The sequence below is a fragment of the Phaethon lepturus genome, unplaced genomic scaffold, assembly GCF_000687285.1.
Source record: "Phaethon lepturus isolate BGI_N335 unplaced genomic scaffold, ASM68728v1 scaffold11697, whole genome shotgun sequence".
NCBI lineage: Eukaryota > Metazoa > Chordata > Aves > Phaethontiformes > Phaethontidae > Phaethon > Phaethon lepturus.
This window is the reverse complement of record NW_010551279.1, coordinates 29,963-46,631: the sequence shown is the minus strand read 5'-3', so window position 1 is coordinate 46,631 and position 16,669 is coordinate 29,963. Positions and strand designations below refer to the sequence as shown.

Below are 16,669 nucleotides of genomic sequence, written 5' to 3'. Positions count from 1 at the left end.
ACAGGTTTTCTCTGCATCAATTCTGATTTAAGTTCATCTTTCTTTAACACAGATGACTAGTGCTTTACACAGAATGCCAGACGAGGTCCTCTCCAATGATACTAACACTTCTGTAGCTCTACTAAAAATATTTTGCCACATGCATTGTAGAACTGCATAAGCTCTTTTCACAAAGCCACCTTCCTGGGTTTTATATTTGCATTTTCCAGTCTTCAGCATTTCCAATTAATCGGTTCTGTGTTTACACCCAAAATTATGCATTTTTTTAAAGGGGTGGGGGCAAGGACTGCTAAATTTTATCCTGTTCACGTTACCTGTGTCAACGAAGTTGTCTTACTCTTCTCAAGTGATGAGTGAGTCCTTCCCGAGAATATTAAAACCTCCTAACTTTGTGTTGCCCATGAATTTTATGAGTGCACACCTAATTCTTGCTTTTAGGACACTAACAAACATATTGATGGTTCCTAAAACTAATTCCTCAGAAACACAACTAGTAACTTTCCTCCTTTCAAATAACACCAGCTGTAATATACCCTATTGTTGTCTCTGTTTATTCAGCTTCTTATCCAAATTAAGAGTTTTTATACTAATTTGCATCATTTCCACTTAAAGTATGAGTTTCCTATGAGGACCTGCAATAAGCATTTTATATAATATCTAAACATACTAGATCTGACACATTATCCTTGTCTAAGGAACTGAAAACTCTAAGCAATCCCTAAAAGTAATGATTTTAACCACAGATAATCCGATTGTAATTTCCTCCAGTTTTAATTTTCATATGTGTTTTTAATCACTTGTTTCAAAAATGTGCACAGTGCTGAAGTCAAACTAACAGCCATGAAATCACTTGACATACCTTTTCCTCCTCTTCTTGTGCATATTTGCCCAAGCCATCATTGCATAATTCTGTCATCTGGTCCTATCTCCAGATGATATATCTTTAAAGTCTTTTCTACTTGTGCTTCCATCTGCCAGTGTCTCCAGTACTCTAGAATGAAGACGGTATGGACCCAATTATTTTGTCACACTAAGCTACGTATATTTGACTTTCCTTTCAAATGATGTAATTCCCATTGATTTATCATCATTCTCCTTAGCTATCCTTTCAATATCTTCATGTACATCAACTTCCTTGAAATTGAGGAAAAGCATTTATTCAACAATCCTTTGCTTCTATATTATATAATGGCTGAAAAAAGTTCTCCTTGATAGTCAAGGCCTCTTCTCACTCTTTGGGGGTTTTGTATCTATTCTTAGTATCTTGCTTTAGTTATTTTCTCATTCAGAGTCTCTAGCCCTTTCCTACAATTTCTCCCTCTTGTCCAGCACACATAGATAATTTCCATTCTTAATGTAAATCCATCCTTTCCTGCATTCAAATCATTAAGTTCCTCAGGCCAGTCATCTTCACTCACTGATTTTTCTATTTTCTAAAAGTTTGCCATTCTAAAATACCAAGCCCTAACTATAGATACATTTTTGTCCATTCCGCAATTTAAGAACCGAATCTATTCATAATTACTTCCTCCTAGAACATTAGTTTTTGGTCAGCTGTTCTGCAAGATCCTCCTCACACAAAACCCCTAAGCTTAAAATAGCACACACTTTGTTGTTTTATGAATTTCTGTACCAAAAAGTCAGTCTTCTGAAACATCTAAGAATTTCTAAACCTTGCTATTATTGATGGTATTTATGTCTATGTCTGGAAAATTTAAGTCTCCTATGCTCATACAATTTCCCTTATTATTCATTTCTTTATCTATTTATAGAGATGATTACCCTCTTCCAAATCTGAGCCTGTCAGACCATAATATCACCTTCTCCCCAAATACTGTCCAAGTTGGGCCTCTTTTACCATCTTCCTCGCAGTGATTTTCCTCCTAACAGATTATGTTTTATTCATGCCATCACATTTTAAGATGAATAAACACAATTTGACTGTTTTACTTTGCTACAACTTCAAATTTCCTGACTTTTATGTATCTTAATTTGCATCCACAAGGCCTGTATATAAAATGTCCTTGTTTTCTTTTTAGATTGAAGAAACCCCAAGGAAAACAGCATGAGCTTCCCCACCCTTTCAGAAAGTGATTATAAATGTACTCATTCATATTAGATTAACCAAACAGCATTTCGTTTGATTTGGTTTTTATTTAGCAATATACATCCGTTATGAATAGTTCTTTTCTATACCAATAATGCTTTCTCCTAGTCACTACTCATCCACTTGAATGAGGTATAGCTGATACTGAAATAGCGATTAGATTCTAATCATAATTAGTACATAATGTACAGAAAATGTGTAGTGTTCAAAAAACCCCCAAATGCCCAGAAATTTGAACAGTAGGGAACACTGGGGAGTGTAGAGATTTACCTCCCATCCGCAGTATTAGCATGTAAACATGCTGTCAGATGCAGCTTTAATGAAAATTCTAGAGTTCTGTGGGGGAAAATTGCCCAAAAATCTTCAGCCACCATCTCTCATAGCCATTGATCTTAGGGTCTGCTAACAGAGGACAGACAAGGAATGAATTACAGCATAGTCCCTCAGCAAATATGCCAAGCTCAACTCTTCTTAAACATCACTACAGCCTAAGTTGAAGTTCAACAGAAAGTTTTCAGGTTGCCATTCTCAGTGGTAGTAAGTTGTTATCAGGCACTCGAGTATAAACATCGCCATTAAAATGCCTAGAAGTTCTCTGAAGCATTTAAATTAAGTCCTCCTGTGACTAATCTTATAAATGATAACCAAAAGACTGCATATCAACTCGTTTTATTTCCTATCTGAAGCAGACAGGGAACTTAACCTTAGATTTCAAAAAAAATTATAGCTAAGCCAGTACTGTAATACATTTCTTCCAGTCAGCATTGCTGTGATTTAGATGAGAAGCAGCAAGAAAGATTTGAGCTGTCACACTTGACTTTGAGCTGCCAAGAAGAGGTATTGGAGGTTACAGGCTAAAGTTTAATTTATATTCCTCTTTTTGTTACAGGCAGAGATGGTACGTGCTGCTTTCCAAGCGCAGAGATCTTTCCTGGTGTTAGCATCCCAATGTCAAGAGCCTCAAGAGGTAAGAAAAGTGACCTAGCGTTTCAAGAGGCAGTGTATTAAAAAAGCTGTGTTCCCTCATGTTTAATGTCAGTCCCTGCATTTGCTTTTATTTGTTATTTATACAGTGCACTTAGATGCTTGCTTTCAGTGTTATTACCATGGCACTGTAATAATCAGAAAGCCATGCTTCAGAGTTAAGAACCTTTTCTGTACCAATGTATAAAAGATCATTGAAGAAACCAAAGGAGATTTCCACTTTACAGCTTTAAGTGGGATCTGTGTTTCTCTGGAAAGCTGGAAATGCCATGAAATAGAACGGCTTTTTGCTAGCCCCATAGGGTTGCTCTGACAGACTCTGAAGTCAGGGGATAAGCTATTGAGAGAAAAATCAATACTAGTCCCCAGACTCGGTGTTCTCCAAGCTGAGGTCCAGGTTAAGCCAATTCGGGAAGGAAGGCAAAGCATTTTGTCCAGAAAATTAAAAAACAATTTATATCAAGTTGATTTATATACTTCTGGTAGTGGCAACTATTTAAATCCTCTCCTCACAACTAAAAAGCTCAGGGAAGCTGCGGAGTTGTTAGGAAATCTCATCTGTAGTTTCTGGGGGGCACAAGGTTTTGGCCGATAACACTTTATCATTCCTGGGAAAAGCTGTGATGCAGCCCTTCTGTGGGACCACCCTTGAACCTTCCTTCTTGGAGTGTGCAGAGAATGACAACTTCTCTTGCACAGTCTCTCCACGGCCTTCAGTTCTGTCTTTTTCCACCAGCTTCCTGCTCCGTAGTTCATCAAACTCCACGTTGTCAAATCAGAACTCTCTGCCACTGGTATAACTTACTGAAATTTTGCTGTCGCTGTTGTTCTTAGAGACACAAATTAGAAGTTTTTCTAATCAGTATGTTTTAATGGCAAGGGTACTCAAGGGGGAAAAAAAAGCACAGATATTCCAGGCAAGTTATAGAGTTCCAAGCAAGAAGGGATCAGTTGTTTTTCCAGCTGTCCCTGATCTCAGAGAGTAAAAGTGGGTCATGACTCACAGAGACCAGGCAAAATTCCCATTGGTACAGGCCTCAAGCAGTCAGTCATTTATATTGGCTGTGAATACAATTGCACCCAGTGGCCCACAAAACTCTTCATGCTCACAGGTAAAATATTCCCCCATGAAAACTTCCCGATGGCCCATAATGTAATGCAGCGTTCTGAAGTGTTGGTATTGTCCCAGCTCTGTTAAGAGTAAAAGCTATGGCTCACTGTTTGGCTTCCTGTGCTCATGTGCTATGATGTATGATTTTCTCTGCTTTTCAAGTGAGAATGGCAATGGCTTCTCCCCACTTTCACCCTTACAACTTTCTGACCTCAAGGCAAGGCTTTGAGATTTTTTCAACCGTAAAGTTTAGAAACTTTCATTTTAAAAACGGCAACAAAACAAGCAAACAAAAACAGCTGTAAAAAGAGACTCTCCAGCAATCCAGAACAACAGTTACAGAAGCATTAAGAAAAGCAATAAATAATAAAAACCTTGCTATAAACATCACCAGAGCTGGCCTTGTGTATCCGTAGTTGCACGTTACCAGGCTTGCATAGGTTTCCGCAACTTGTTGAAGGCAAGAAAGTATATACTTTTATCATTTAAATCTTTTAGCACCAGGGAAATGCCACATGAAATGTGTGTACGCATCATTCCAATGTCAAAATACCAGGAATGTTACAGACTAAAGTTCCTTTCTCAGTGAGAACAAACCCAGTCCAGTTACTTAAGTTTTTTTAACATAAAGACTGCTAGGTACACATCTTTTATAGACATCCAAACACATGTTGTTGTTTGTTCTTCTTCTCTTTTTTGCACATATTTTTTGCAATGATACATTCAGCTATACTATAGACAGACCTGAAAATAATTGAAGGCTGCCTATTCTGTGCAACTTGAATGGTATTTTCCACTCCAGAGAGTGGTGGTTCCAGGGACCAGGCTTTTTATATCTCCATCTCAGTGGGGAAGAAAAGCCTATCGTGAAGCCACATTGGTTAACCATTTTGAAAAAGCTGGTTACCACCAGCTAACCTAGGAGAAGGAAAGAAGCAGGTGTCCTCCCCCCCATGCCCCAGCACCTTATCGATGTGATGTCATCTGGGCTCTGGTTGTATTTATAGCCTAGAGCCATGGAGTCGGTGTGGAATCCAAACAGGAAAGCTAATCATTAGCGTATCAGAATGCACAGAGTAGAGAAAAGCAAATGAAGATGACAGCATATCTATAAATGCAAGAGAAAAGAGAGTAATTCTGTCATTCAGCTGTCTAGACTGTTTGCTTTATAATGTAAAGCTGTGAATGAGCCAGCGAGTTGCGATTATGGCATAGTAGCTTTGTAGACATTCAGAGACAGCGGTGTGGAGACTGAGGGGATTTACTGAGTTCCTGTCATGTTGGGATGTCATACATGGTGCCTTTAAAAAAAAAAGAGGGAGGGGAAAATGCCCTGGAAAAATAAATTAGCTCAGCTCTTGCAGCTTACAAACTAATGAATAAGGAATTCAAACAAAAAGAAAGCTCCTACATGTGTAATAATCCTTAGATTTTTTTTGTGCTCAGCAGAGAGAGAAATGTATATTGTACAAAAAGCAGTATTTTTTCCCCTCTATGAAAACGTTGAAGCCCTACTATTCATTTAGCTCTGTAACTCCTGCTATGAGTCACTAGCAAACATTTTCAAACAGTTAAGCTGGCTGAAGTTGCTTTTGCAGACTTTTGCTTCTTGTTAATAATGTTGATATTTTTTCATTGGGAATCTGTTGCAGTGCACAGCCTTTATTATCTGTATATGTGAAAATAGTAGGAGCCGAGAAGGTAATTCCAGCTGGCATACCAATCTAGCATCCACTGCAATAAATTACTTCGCAGAGAGCATGTTCTGTTACTTTTTATGGTCATGTTCTATATTTGTATGTGCAGTGGAAGAGATCACATGACAAAACCACCGGCTGATATTCCTGCTTGTGTATGTCCCAGCTAATGGCTGCTGGATACAGGCTCATTCAGCAATGGGATTCTTCAGTTCATCCACTTATTAGTAATTATTTTCTGACGCCAAACTGCAAACATTAAAGCCAAAAAATGTCTATTATAAATTGTTTACTATATATGAGATAGTAAAGAGAAGATAGAGAAGGGAAAATAAGTTAGAATACTGCTATATTCTCCAAGAATTGGTTTTAAAAGGTATTTTCAGACCATATTGTTCATGTTGCTTGTGCAATTCAGAAGATACATTTTAACATAAACCTTCACAAAAGATTATGAAATAGTTTGTATCTGAATTTTCTATTCCACATAGTCTAAGCCAAATACAATTCTGATTGAAACATTATTATTTTATTGTATAGTAATTTTAAAAGTTATTAGTGTTCCTGAGCAAGTTTATGTGGGGGTTTTTTTTTAGTTTATAATCATGAATACTAACTTAAAAGATCACTGCTCAAAGTCACTGCACTGAATTCTTTGTAGATAACTTACATAGTGTCTTCTCTTGATGAGTTGTTTCATTTCACTTTAAGAGTTCAAAGAATTTTAAGAGTTGCTTTGAGGGCATGAATAATCCATTGTTCCCATACTGGGAACTAATTAATGAGGTAAGTTTTTTTGTGAATCAATATAAGCATATGCAGGGTGAGCATAGTCATGGTAAGAAGTACTGCAAACAGATTTAAATGACAGATGCAGTTCAGACTATAAATGATTATGTAACTTCTCATTAAAAAAAAATGCTGAGTTCATATGACTGCCAGAGCTCATGGATTTAATTACTAACATTGTGTAGACAAACATTCCAATTAAATACCTAGCTTAACTATGCAGATTCTACACACAGGCGGGAGGAAAGGGGTGGAAGAAAGTGAGAGGTAAAGGAGGGCTTTCCCTTTTTTTCATAGAAAAGGGAAAAAAAACCCTGAAACCCAAGAAACTTTATTTGAAGTTAGACTTAGAGCCATGAGAACAAATCCTGAGGTTTTAAATTTTTTATAGTCAAGCAAAAAATCTATTGTAGGAACAGAATAGTTGTGGCAATTTCCTTGAATAAAGGACTCATTCTCAGAATTTTTATGTAGAAATCAAAGATGGAGATTGACGGTTCCCTGCTCTCTGTCAGTGCAGGATGGCTCATTTTTTCCTGTCTTCTATTTTTAAAGTACTTAAATAACAGGAATCCTGGGACTTCTTATTCTGCATCCTAGCAGGATTTGTTTTCTAATTACCTTGGCTTGCTTATGTCATTCCATTTCCCACTACTTTTCGTCATACTTACTGGGATCACCCTTACTGTCTTCCAAAAATATGAAGAGTAAGATACTCCTCACCTCATAAATTTATTACTTACTTATGCAAAAATGTTTCAGCCAAGTTTTGCTGCCATTCTTCTCAGTTCGTTGACTGCTGCAAACTTGCACCTCTGTATCTAGAAATAGCTTAAGGAAGAATTTAGTTCAGTCCTTTTAAGGTCCTCAGGTCCTAAACTTACAGGAGGTGCCAAGAGTGACATGGACAGAGCCTGAGAGTCCTGAGCTCCAAAGGGAACGCCTTCCCCCCACTCCTGTTTTCTGAAATCTTGCCAAACTGTTGACATATTTCTGTTATCAGCAAGTCTACAACTGCATGCGGCATTTGGTCACAGCCGCAGTGATGGACCAACTGACAGTTTTCAGTGTCTAGCCTGCTGCCTTACAGTGTTCACAGGCTCATTTTTGGATATCGCTGCAAACTCTTACTCAGTTTCAGGTCCACTGTAATCCTTGATTATTACTTCATTGTAAACATATTGCCAGATAGCCTCCTGACACCTATTATCTCATAATTTTGTCTCAAAGGTGCTCAACTGTATTTAAACAGCCTCAAGATCATTGTATTTTCTGCTCATGTAGTTAATTTCTGTAGGTATCCTTGTAGTTTCTTCAGTTCACGGGTTATTTCAATTTTTTCCAATTTCACTCTAGTCTAAATCAGACCACAACTAGTGGTTTTTGAATTCTGAAGGTTATGCAGACTCCAGGACTGCTTATTGAACCTGGCAGTTTTACAGTTTGTCTCTGGGGAGATCTCAGGTGAAACACATAAATGTTCAAGACTGGAATCCTGCACCGTCTGTCATCCGTGTCCTGGGATGAAACCTAATTGGCCTTAGCAAAGACTCGTCAGATCTCAGATGTTGTGAACAAAGCAATTGTGACTCAACAGAACACCATTTTCTGGCAGAACTTTGCTACCTGGAATGCCCTGGGCCTCACTGACATGGACTATGATCAAAGCAGCAAAGACTGAGGAGTAGTAAATCAAAAAGTTGAAAACAGTTCATTTGTGTAATCGTTCCTGTTGATTAGATGTGGGATGTCGCCTGTGTGCTTAAAGCAGCAGGACCCTTCCGTGTTGAATGTACTGCCCATGGAGAGCTGTAGTGGCCAGGAAAACAGTATCTAGAGCATTCAAGTTCATTTAAAAACGAGCCAGAGTCCTGGCCAAAAGCGTTGGGTATGATTCTGCTGTAAACGGATGCATGCAGTTTGTATTGGGCCCTGGATTTCTCTGCTGGTTAGAAGCTATTTGTCTTTCATGTTCCTCTCCATTTGCCCTCCCTCAGAGTTTACATTTCAAAATAAACCCACAAATGACTAAACTAGTAATTTGTCATGTGGGATTATGGTTTGGTCTTCCCTTTTTTTCCCCCACAAAGCACAAAGTTGCTACAGCTAATATTGGCTGTTAGATTGAGAATTTATGTGCTATCTAAGAGGAATAAAAGCCAAATACCAATTAAGTCACTTTGGAAGCACACAAATGTGTCTAAGCATCTGTGCTGATGAAGCTGACCAGACATTTCTGCAGATCTGTCTCTCTGTGTCATAGTCCTGCTGTTGCACAGCAATGAGTTGAGGTGGCAAAACTTGTACTATTGACAAACAAATCAAACACTTGTTACACCACTATGTTGAAGTTTAACAGTCCAAGAAAATGAGACCAGAATAAATTAATGTCTCTCTGTAGTTAGGAAAAGACCTTGGAACCCTGAAAAGATCAGAGTACTAGAGGGACATGAATATAGTGATTGTAGAGAAAGATCTCATTGATGGTCTCTACTGCCAACTAGAAAATGCTTGCATTTATACTGCGATTTTAAGAGTAAAAGTGTGGTACCAAATGTGAAATACTTTCTGCAAGGAGACATGGAGATAGGCTGTGTTAAAAGAACAGTTTGACAGCCGCCAACAAAAGCTGGTAGTATTTCACTATGGAAGTAGTAAGAAAAAGAAAAAAAGAGTAAGCATTTGAGGAATCTGGATGCAGCACTGGGAGGCTCAAAGTTACGAACTAGCTTAGATTCACCTCTGGAAAAAAAAATATTTTCTATATACTTAAAGAAAGAGGTCATTTCTCAGCCTAATCTGAACACTGTTTCCATTCAGACTGTTGATACACAGCTACAAAAAACCAAAGACAGGCCTTTCTTAATCCACGCAAATACAAAAAAGGACTTACTTATATTTTAAAGTCTTCTGTACATATTGCCTTTTACAAAATAAAAATATGGGAATGTACAGTTAATCCAAAACTATTTTAGTTTTAAAATCATAGCCACCCATAGCAGAAATGCATCTCACTGGTGATCACTGAAGCTACCAGTATCTTACTCCTATAGATACAGGATGGGATTCTGCTTATCAGCTTTAACTGTCAAGGTAGGCATGTTGTGTAAGGTGTCTTTCTAGGCTCTCTTTACAGTAAATGGCAGCGCCTCTAGAGTGCACCCTTCACATCTATTAATGTCTCCTAATATGTAGTCTTCTAACATCTATTAATAGGTGGAATGAATTCCTCAGGGACATCTCTTTCTTCCTTTACAGTAGACGGAATCAAGTCTCAGCTGAGAGCAGGTGCTCAGATTTTAAACTTAGAGCTGTGTGGCGGACGTTATCCATGATATCTTTCATCCCCTGAAAGGACGAAATGTGGGATGGGACTGTACTAGGCTGTTTGCAGAGATAATGGCTGTGTCTACATTAGTGTTTTACTTCACAGTGGGATATTTTTCCTTCGAATCAGCCCCATTTACTATACTGTGATCCGCACTGTAGAACAGTCTTAGGGTATACAAAATGGGTATCTTTCTGGTGAAGTTAAATGGAAGATACACTCCCAGACAGCACCAAATCCACAATTTACAGCTAGTCCAAAATAGCACACCCCAAAGGTGTGCAGTGTGAATGTCAGGTCTTCAGCATCGTTTTGCTCTACAGAACCATTCCTATTAGGCTGCACTACTTGCCAGCATACACAAAGACCGCTGATTCAAATCAGCTCCATGTTTCAAACTTGCCCGTGAAAAATAGAATGTAAGTATGATGGAGATTTTGAACTGACAGAAGAAAATAACAGAACTGTAGACCATGAAATAAAGGTAGTAGTTGTGCTGTTGTGGCTGCAGCTGAGTAAAATGAAGGGGCTACTGATCCCAAATGCTCTCAGCTTTCTTTTACTGCTCCTACACCAAAGGCTGCCACCCCCTTAGCTAGCATAACTTAAAAGGATATTTGTTCCCTTGCCATGTTTTTTTCATAATAGGTTACGTTGATTTAAACACTACAATAGTAAGGTCTGAATTGTGTTGCCACCCATCAACTGAAAAAAAATTTTCAGTCAACAATTTCACCCCTCAAAACCATGTAAGATTACCTTAAAAAGACATAAGATCTTTAAAAACTGTATTTTTATTTACCTGCTGGGTTTTATGTCTTTATGATTCATGCTGGCAGGTTTCTTGACAACAGTGCTCCTGAGAAAATACCAGTTTTCTCAAATGAAAGCTGAGATTTTCAAGTAAGCACTGGGTCAAGCAACCAAAGGTTAAGCAAGCCACTCTCAGTGAGACTTCAAAGGGAAGTCACAGAAATCACAAAACCTAAAAGTTTGGCCATTGTCCTGAATTAAATCCATGTGCCCTAGTCCTGTTAAACCTGTCATATGGGGAACTTCTCATATGAGTATTACAAAAATGTGAAGGAGAAGAAAGTGGTGCGGTCTGTTGGAATACCAATATGCCAGGCCATTTTATGAGTCTGGGCTGAGACTGTTAAGTCTCTGAAGCCAAAGCCTAAGGCAGTTCTTATTGCATGCTGTAACTTTTTTGGAGTTTTTTGGCTAATCACTAAAGTCTTACTACTTTTGATTTTTTAATATGAATTATAAGACATGGATCAAAGCTGGCAGGTTGTTTAGGCATTAATATTTAAAAAGACCATCTGGTTTTAATAATTATTTTAAAAGGACAAAGATATACGAGGAATTACTTTCGATATTTCTAAGTTGTGCCACTGTTGCATTTTTAAACTTTTCAGCAAAACTGATATTATAATAGGAATGGTGTTTGTACAAAGACTCTTAAATTTCTGTTAAACAACTGTACTGTGTCTTAAATGACAAGAAATTTTATTTAGCACATGCCAACGGCATGCTGAAGATTTTTCCAACAGCTCTGATTCATCTCCTTGAATTATTTTTTTTCTTAGAGATACAGTATAGACAATCATTTTATTAACAAACAGCTGTTTTAATATTCATGGCAATAAAGAGTTCTTCTAGAACCCTCAGTAGAACTGGTTCTGCGTTGAAGAGCCAAACAAGACTGATTGCTGCCAGAATTAATGAGCCTTTCTATACTCGTATGCTGTATACAGTATAATTCATCTGCAGTTTAATCACTAACTAAAAATTTAGAACTGACTGCGGGGAGACAGGACTCAATTAAGTGATTCCTTGCAGGCTGGTATTCCTTTGTGTCCAACCCTTACACACCAACCTGGATCACAGGAGGCTTGCAGGAACAGGCACACACATTCTGTGCAGCCAGCCAGCAGCCATTACCCAGCAGGACAAGTGCCCGGGGAAGGGAAGGCAGGCTGTGCTGCTTTCCCAGAACATCTCACATGGGACAGAGCTGAGCAAAGCCTCAAGCCCTTTGTGGCTCTTTCTGGTGTCACTCCGGTGCCAAGTGAATGATTACTTCGAGAGACTTTCCTTAGCAATATATATTTCGCCTTTAAAACTCCCACAGGGCACTTTTTCTGTGAAATTAGTATAAACCCACTACATTTTTATAAACAGTTGATTCACTGGACAGGTTAAGTCCTGTCTTCTGAGGGATAGAAATTCTGTCTGTAGCACTGATAGAAAACCCTCACAAAAGTGACTTGCTGGGAGTTTTTCTAGTAAGAGGAGGAGGAAGCATGGGTCTTATGGTACCGTTCAGGAAACTGTTTGGCCCTAATTTTGCCTTCTTATCTGTAGCTATCGAAGTGTTCTGCAAAATAAAAGAGCTATATTAGCATCATTTCATATATAGGAAGTTGAAGCACAAAAAGGTAACGCAGCTGTCCTGAAACCTGATGATAATTTGGTGGGAGAGAACCCCCATTTATTGACTCCCCATTCTATGCCCTATCCACAGAAACGTGCTGCCTCCCAGTGCTGCCTAGATATACCGGGCATCTGTGGAGCTGTATTTTTAGCCCTGATACTCTCTTTGGCTGGAACTGGGCCATGAAGATTCACAGTAAGCTAAGGACTGTAAATATCCCTTAGACTTTATGGGAGGAAAACTGGCATAATCTCAAAGCAGAATAAGCACTTTCATAAATTTCAGTTTTGTTAACTACTGTCATACTTGAAAGATTTCCCTGCAAAATAAGAAAGAACCAACCAGCTGCAGCATGTTGTAAACAAGCAAAAATTAGGAAGAAGAATTCCTGCAGACTTTATCATGTTATGGCAACAAAATCAGTTTTTAAGAACTACAAATCATGGAGGTTTCAGGGCTTTTGCAGACTTAATGGCTTATGCTGGTCATTAAGCCATCAACAAAAAATCTTTTCATCTCCCAGTAATACTGTAAATATTTGTTTTCTCCCAACCCACTTTGTTGTAGGAGAAGCAGATAGCCCCATGTGTTTCAGATGCACAGGCCTTTCTCAAAATTACCTTACCACTAGAACATTAAGGCTCCATAGTTGGATCAAAATTCTTCTAAAACTGCAGAACCTCCTTCTGTCCTGTTTTTGGAAGTGTCTTGTGACTTACGTTGATCCATAGCAAATATGCTTATTTTAAGGTGACATAAAATTCTGTAAAGCTGGGTCTTGCAGAAGGGTGAAAAGAAATGTATTACAGATGACAGAGATCAAGTAGTGCATACGCACACATCATCTTCTGTGTGTCACGACAGCATTAGTCCTCAAGAATATGAGGATTAGCTGTCTCCAACAAGCACTTAATTCCATTAGACAAGTAGTCCTGAGAAAAGGTGAGAAAAAATGCAGAATCCTGCTACATCCTGAGTGATTTATGAGTGAACTGCCAGGGAAAATCACAATGGTGCACTCTCTTTGGTGGGACATACTATGGGTTCTGCAGGCATACTTTTGCAATAAAGTATTGGACTGTTTTTGTAGCAACATTTTATAGGGTAGCAAGGTACAGCAGTTGTTCTGCTTGTAAACTAATGACCCCTTGTCCCTCAATGTGCTGCTTCTGAGTGGAGTAATTTTTCCCATTAAGTTAGTGCTCTAAATTAGTTTTTCTGAGACACTAGGCTAGTGTGATTAGCATTCACTTTGCACAGGAAGGAGCTTGGATAACTTCAACATTCATTCTGCTTTTCTCTTCAGTCCAGACACTATTCCTTCCACTCAACAGTCATTCCCCTGGATACCATTCGTTTCTGATTAACACAGGAGAATTTCCCCAAGCCATGGCTTCCAGGCAGTATTTTTCCCATGAAATCCTCCCACATTACTTGCAGACAAAGGAAACATTAAAACTTTCCAATAGGGAAAGCTAAAATTGATATTGCCTTCAGTGTGTTACTTTCTCAATCTCATTGTCGGATGATAAGAGGCCACTAACCTAACAAGTCATTTGTGATTCTTACAGAAAGAACAACTTGGTCAATAATATGAAAAGCTCAAGCCACTCTAAAGAGTCTCAAAAAGTTTCAGGGATATCAGATAAAAGATACAAGCACTCTCTGACTCTGAGAGATAGGGTCTCTATGGGTCTTAACCTGGGCAGCATGTAAAAATGCGGCAAGTGCTGAAAACAATTTTTTCCTGCAACATATTATTAATACTTAATGTCTGTGCATTTTGCTGCTGCAACCAGAGCAGAGTAATTAAATTGTTACTTTAGTGTAGAGAATATGCTGACCTTTCTTTCCAACTGTTAAATCAATGGGCGGGGAGGACAGTGTTAAACCACAGGGTGGTTTTGGACTACCCATTTTAACAGCAGTGTCTCTTCTCTTCTCTTCTCTTCTCTTCTCTTCTCTTCTCTTCTCTTCTCTTCTCTTCTCTTCTCTTCTCTTCTCTTCTCTTCTCTTCTCTTCTCTTCTCTTCTCTTCTCTTCTCTTCTCTTCTCTTCTCTTCTCTTCTCTTCTCTTCTCTTCTCTTCTCTTCTCTTCTCTTCTCTTCTCTTCTCTTCTCTTCTCTTCTCTTCTCTTCTCTTCTCTTCTCTTCTCTTCTCTTCTCTTCTCTTCTCTTCTCTTCTCTTCTCTTCTCTTCTCTTCTCTTCTCTTCTCTTCTCTTCTCTTCTCTTCTCTTCTCTTCTCTTCTCTTCTCTTCTCTTCTCTTCTCTTCTCTTCTCTTCTCTTCTCTTCTCTTCTCTTCTCTTCTCTTCTCTTCTCTTCTCTTCTCTTCTCTTCTCTTCTCTTCTCTTCTCTTCTCTTCTCTTCTCTTCTCTTCTCTTCTCTTCTCTTCTCTTCTCTTCTCTTCTCTTCTCTTCTCTTCTCTTCTCTTCTCTTCTCTTCTCTTCTCTTCTCTTCTCTTCTCTTCTCTTCTCTTCTCTTCTCTTCTCTTCTCTTCTCTTCTCTTCTCTTCTCTTCTCTTCTCTTCTCTTCTCTTCTCTTCTCTTCTCTTCTCTTCTCTTCTCTTCTCTTCTCTTCTCTTCTCTTCTCTTCTCTTCTCTTCTCTTCTCTTCTCTTCTCTTCTCTTCTCTTCTCTTCTCTTCTCTTCTCTTCTCTTCTCTTCTCTTCTCTTCTCTTCTCTTCTCTTCTCTTCTCTTCTCTTCTCTTCTCTTCTCTTCTCTTCTCTTCTCTTCTCTTCTCTTCTCTTCTCTTCTCTTCTCTTCTCTTCTCTTCTCTTCTCTTCTCTTCTCTTCTCTTCTCTTCTCTTCTCTTCTCTTTCAGAATGAGGTGGCAATGCTTCTCAAGCCAATATCAGAGAAAATTCAGGAAATTCAGAACTTCAGAGAAAGGAACAGAGGAAGTAAAATGTTCAACCACCTCTCAGCCGTCAGTGAAAGCATACCTGCCCTTGGCTGGATAGCAGTGGTGAGTGACAGACAGGATGGTTGGGAGGGCTGTAAATGTGCTTCTGGATGATGTGGCCCAGAATAGTTCCAAATCTTGCAGAACTCTGCAGTCTCAGCTGCATAGTTCTTCAGTCTACTACACCCAAGAAGGTGTTTTATAATATACCTAATACATCAGGGAGGGTGCCTGACTAATGTTTTACTTCCTTTCTCTTTCTGTTGTTTCCTGCTACCATGGGTTGATGGTCCTAGTCTCCTAAACCAGGCCCTTATGTCAAGGAGATGAATGATGCTGCTACCTTTTATACTAACAGGGTATTAAAGGACTACAAGCACAGGTATGTTGCCAAGCCCCAGTATCTGCTAGCCAGAGAAGAGAGCATTAATCATACCAATAGGGTTCACAATGTCATCACAGAAAGCATTTTATAAACTAAAAAGCATTTGATAAAATCTGCTTGCAGTAGTGTATTTTCCCCTCCTCATCTTTGACCTGCAGTGTGTTGCAGTGAGAATGGCAGCAGCACTAGCAGTGCTCGTTTTCACTCTCCGCAAATTATAGGATTATATTTAATTTTCTGGTATTCCAGCATCATAAGCTTATATGCAAATGCATATTTACATATCAGTGTGTGGCTAGCTACCCGCTACGCATCTTTGTCTCACTTGTGGACTCACACTGTTGCTGTTCTTGCTCTTTGCTTGAAAATGTGCATTTAGCTGGTAGGTGTATACAACTGAGCATCTAATTCCGTAGCTCCCAAAATGATTTTTTTTTTCTGTACCACTGCATTGTTTTTAAAGAGCACGAGGAATTCACAGCAAAGTTCCATGAATGAGATCTGTGAGCTGACAGAGAAAAAGTACAGGTCCTTCCTATGCCCTCTTACAAAAAGTCATATATAAATCCTGTTGATTTGCTACGTCTGGAGGCCAGATTTTGGCTCTTGATTTATATATCCCAGTGAAGAACGGTATTTGCAGTTTTGTTTTTCCACTTTAGTGAGGAGAACTTTATATATATAAAAACCTTTTTAGTATATTTCTATTTATGGTACATGTATAAATATATACTATACACTATATATAATATATGTTTTATATATATTATGTGTTATTCCTGCAGCCTTAGTTTACTTACTGAAGGTAGTACCTACGGGGGTAACTGAAGATTTTTACAGTGTACCTTTAGAAGTACTTAATCTGGAGAAGAAAATGTCTCACATAACAGTATAGACAGGGTACATTAGTGAGGTATTTAGTTCTTT

At 38.6% G+C, this 16,669-nt stretch overlaps 1 protein-coding gene across 1 annotated transcript in view; it reads left to right on the top strand.

Moving 5' to 3' along the window:
* The window catches only part of CAP2 (CAP, adenylate cyclase-associated protein, 2 (yeast)), a 56,672-nt gene that overhangs the window by 18,146 nt on the left and 21,857 nt on the right, over positions 1–16,669 (top strand). Inside the window, exons 3-5 of the mRNA XM_010290857.1 lie at positions 2,997–3,074; positions 15,277–15,420; positions 15,654–15,739. Of these exons, the coding sequence (XP_010289159.1) occupies positions 2,997–3,074; positions 15,277–15,420; positions 15,654–15,739 (308 nt within the window). The remainder of the gene's footprint in view (positions 1–2,996; positions 3,075–15,276; positions 15,421–15,653; positions 15,740–16,669) is intronic.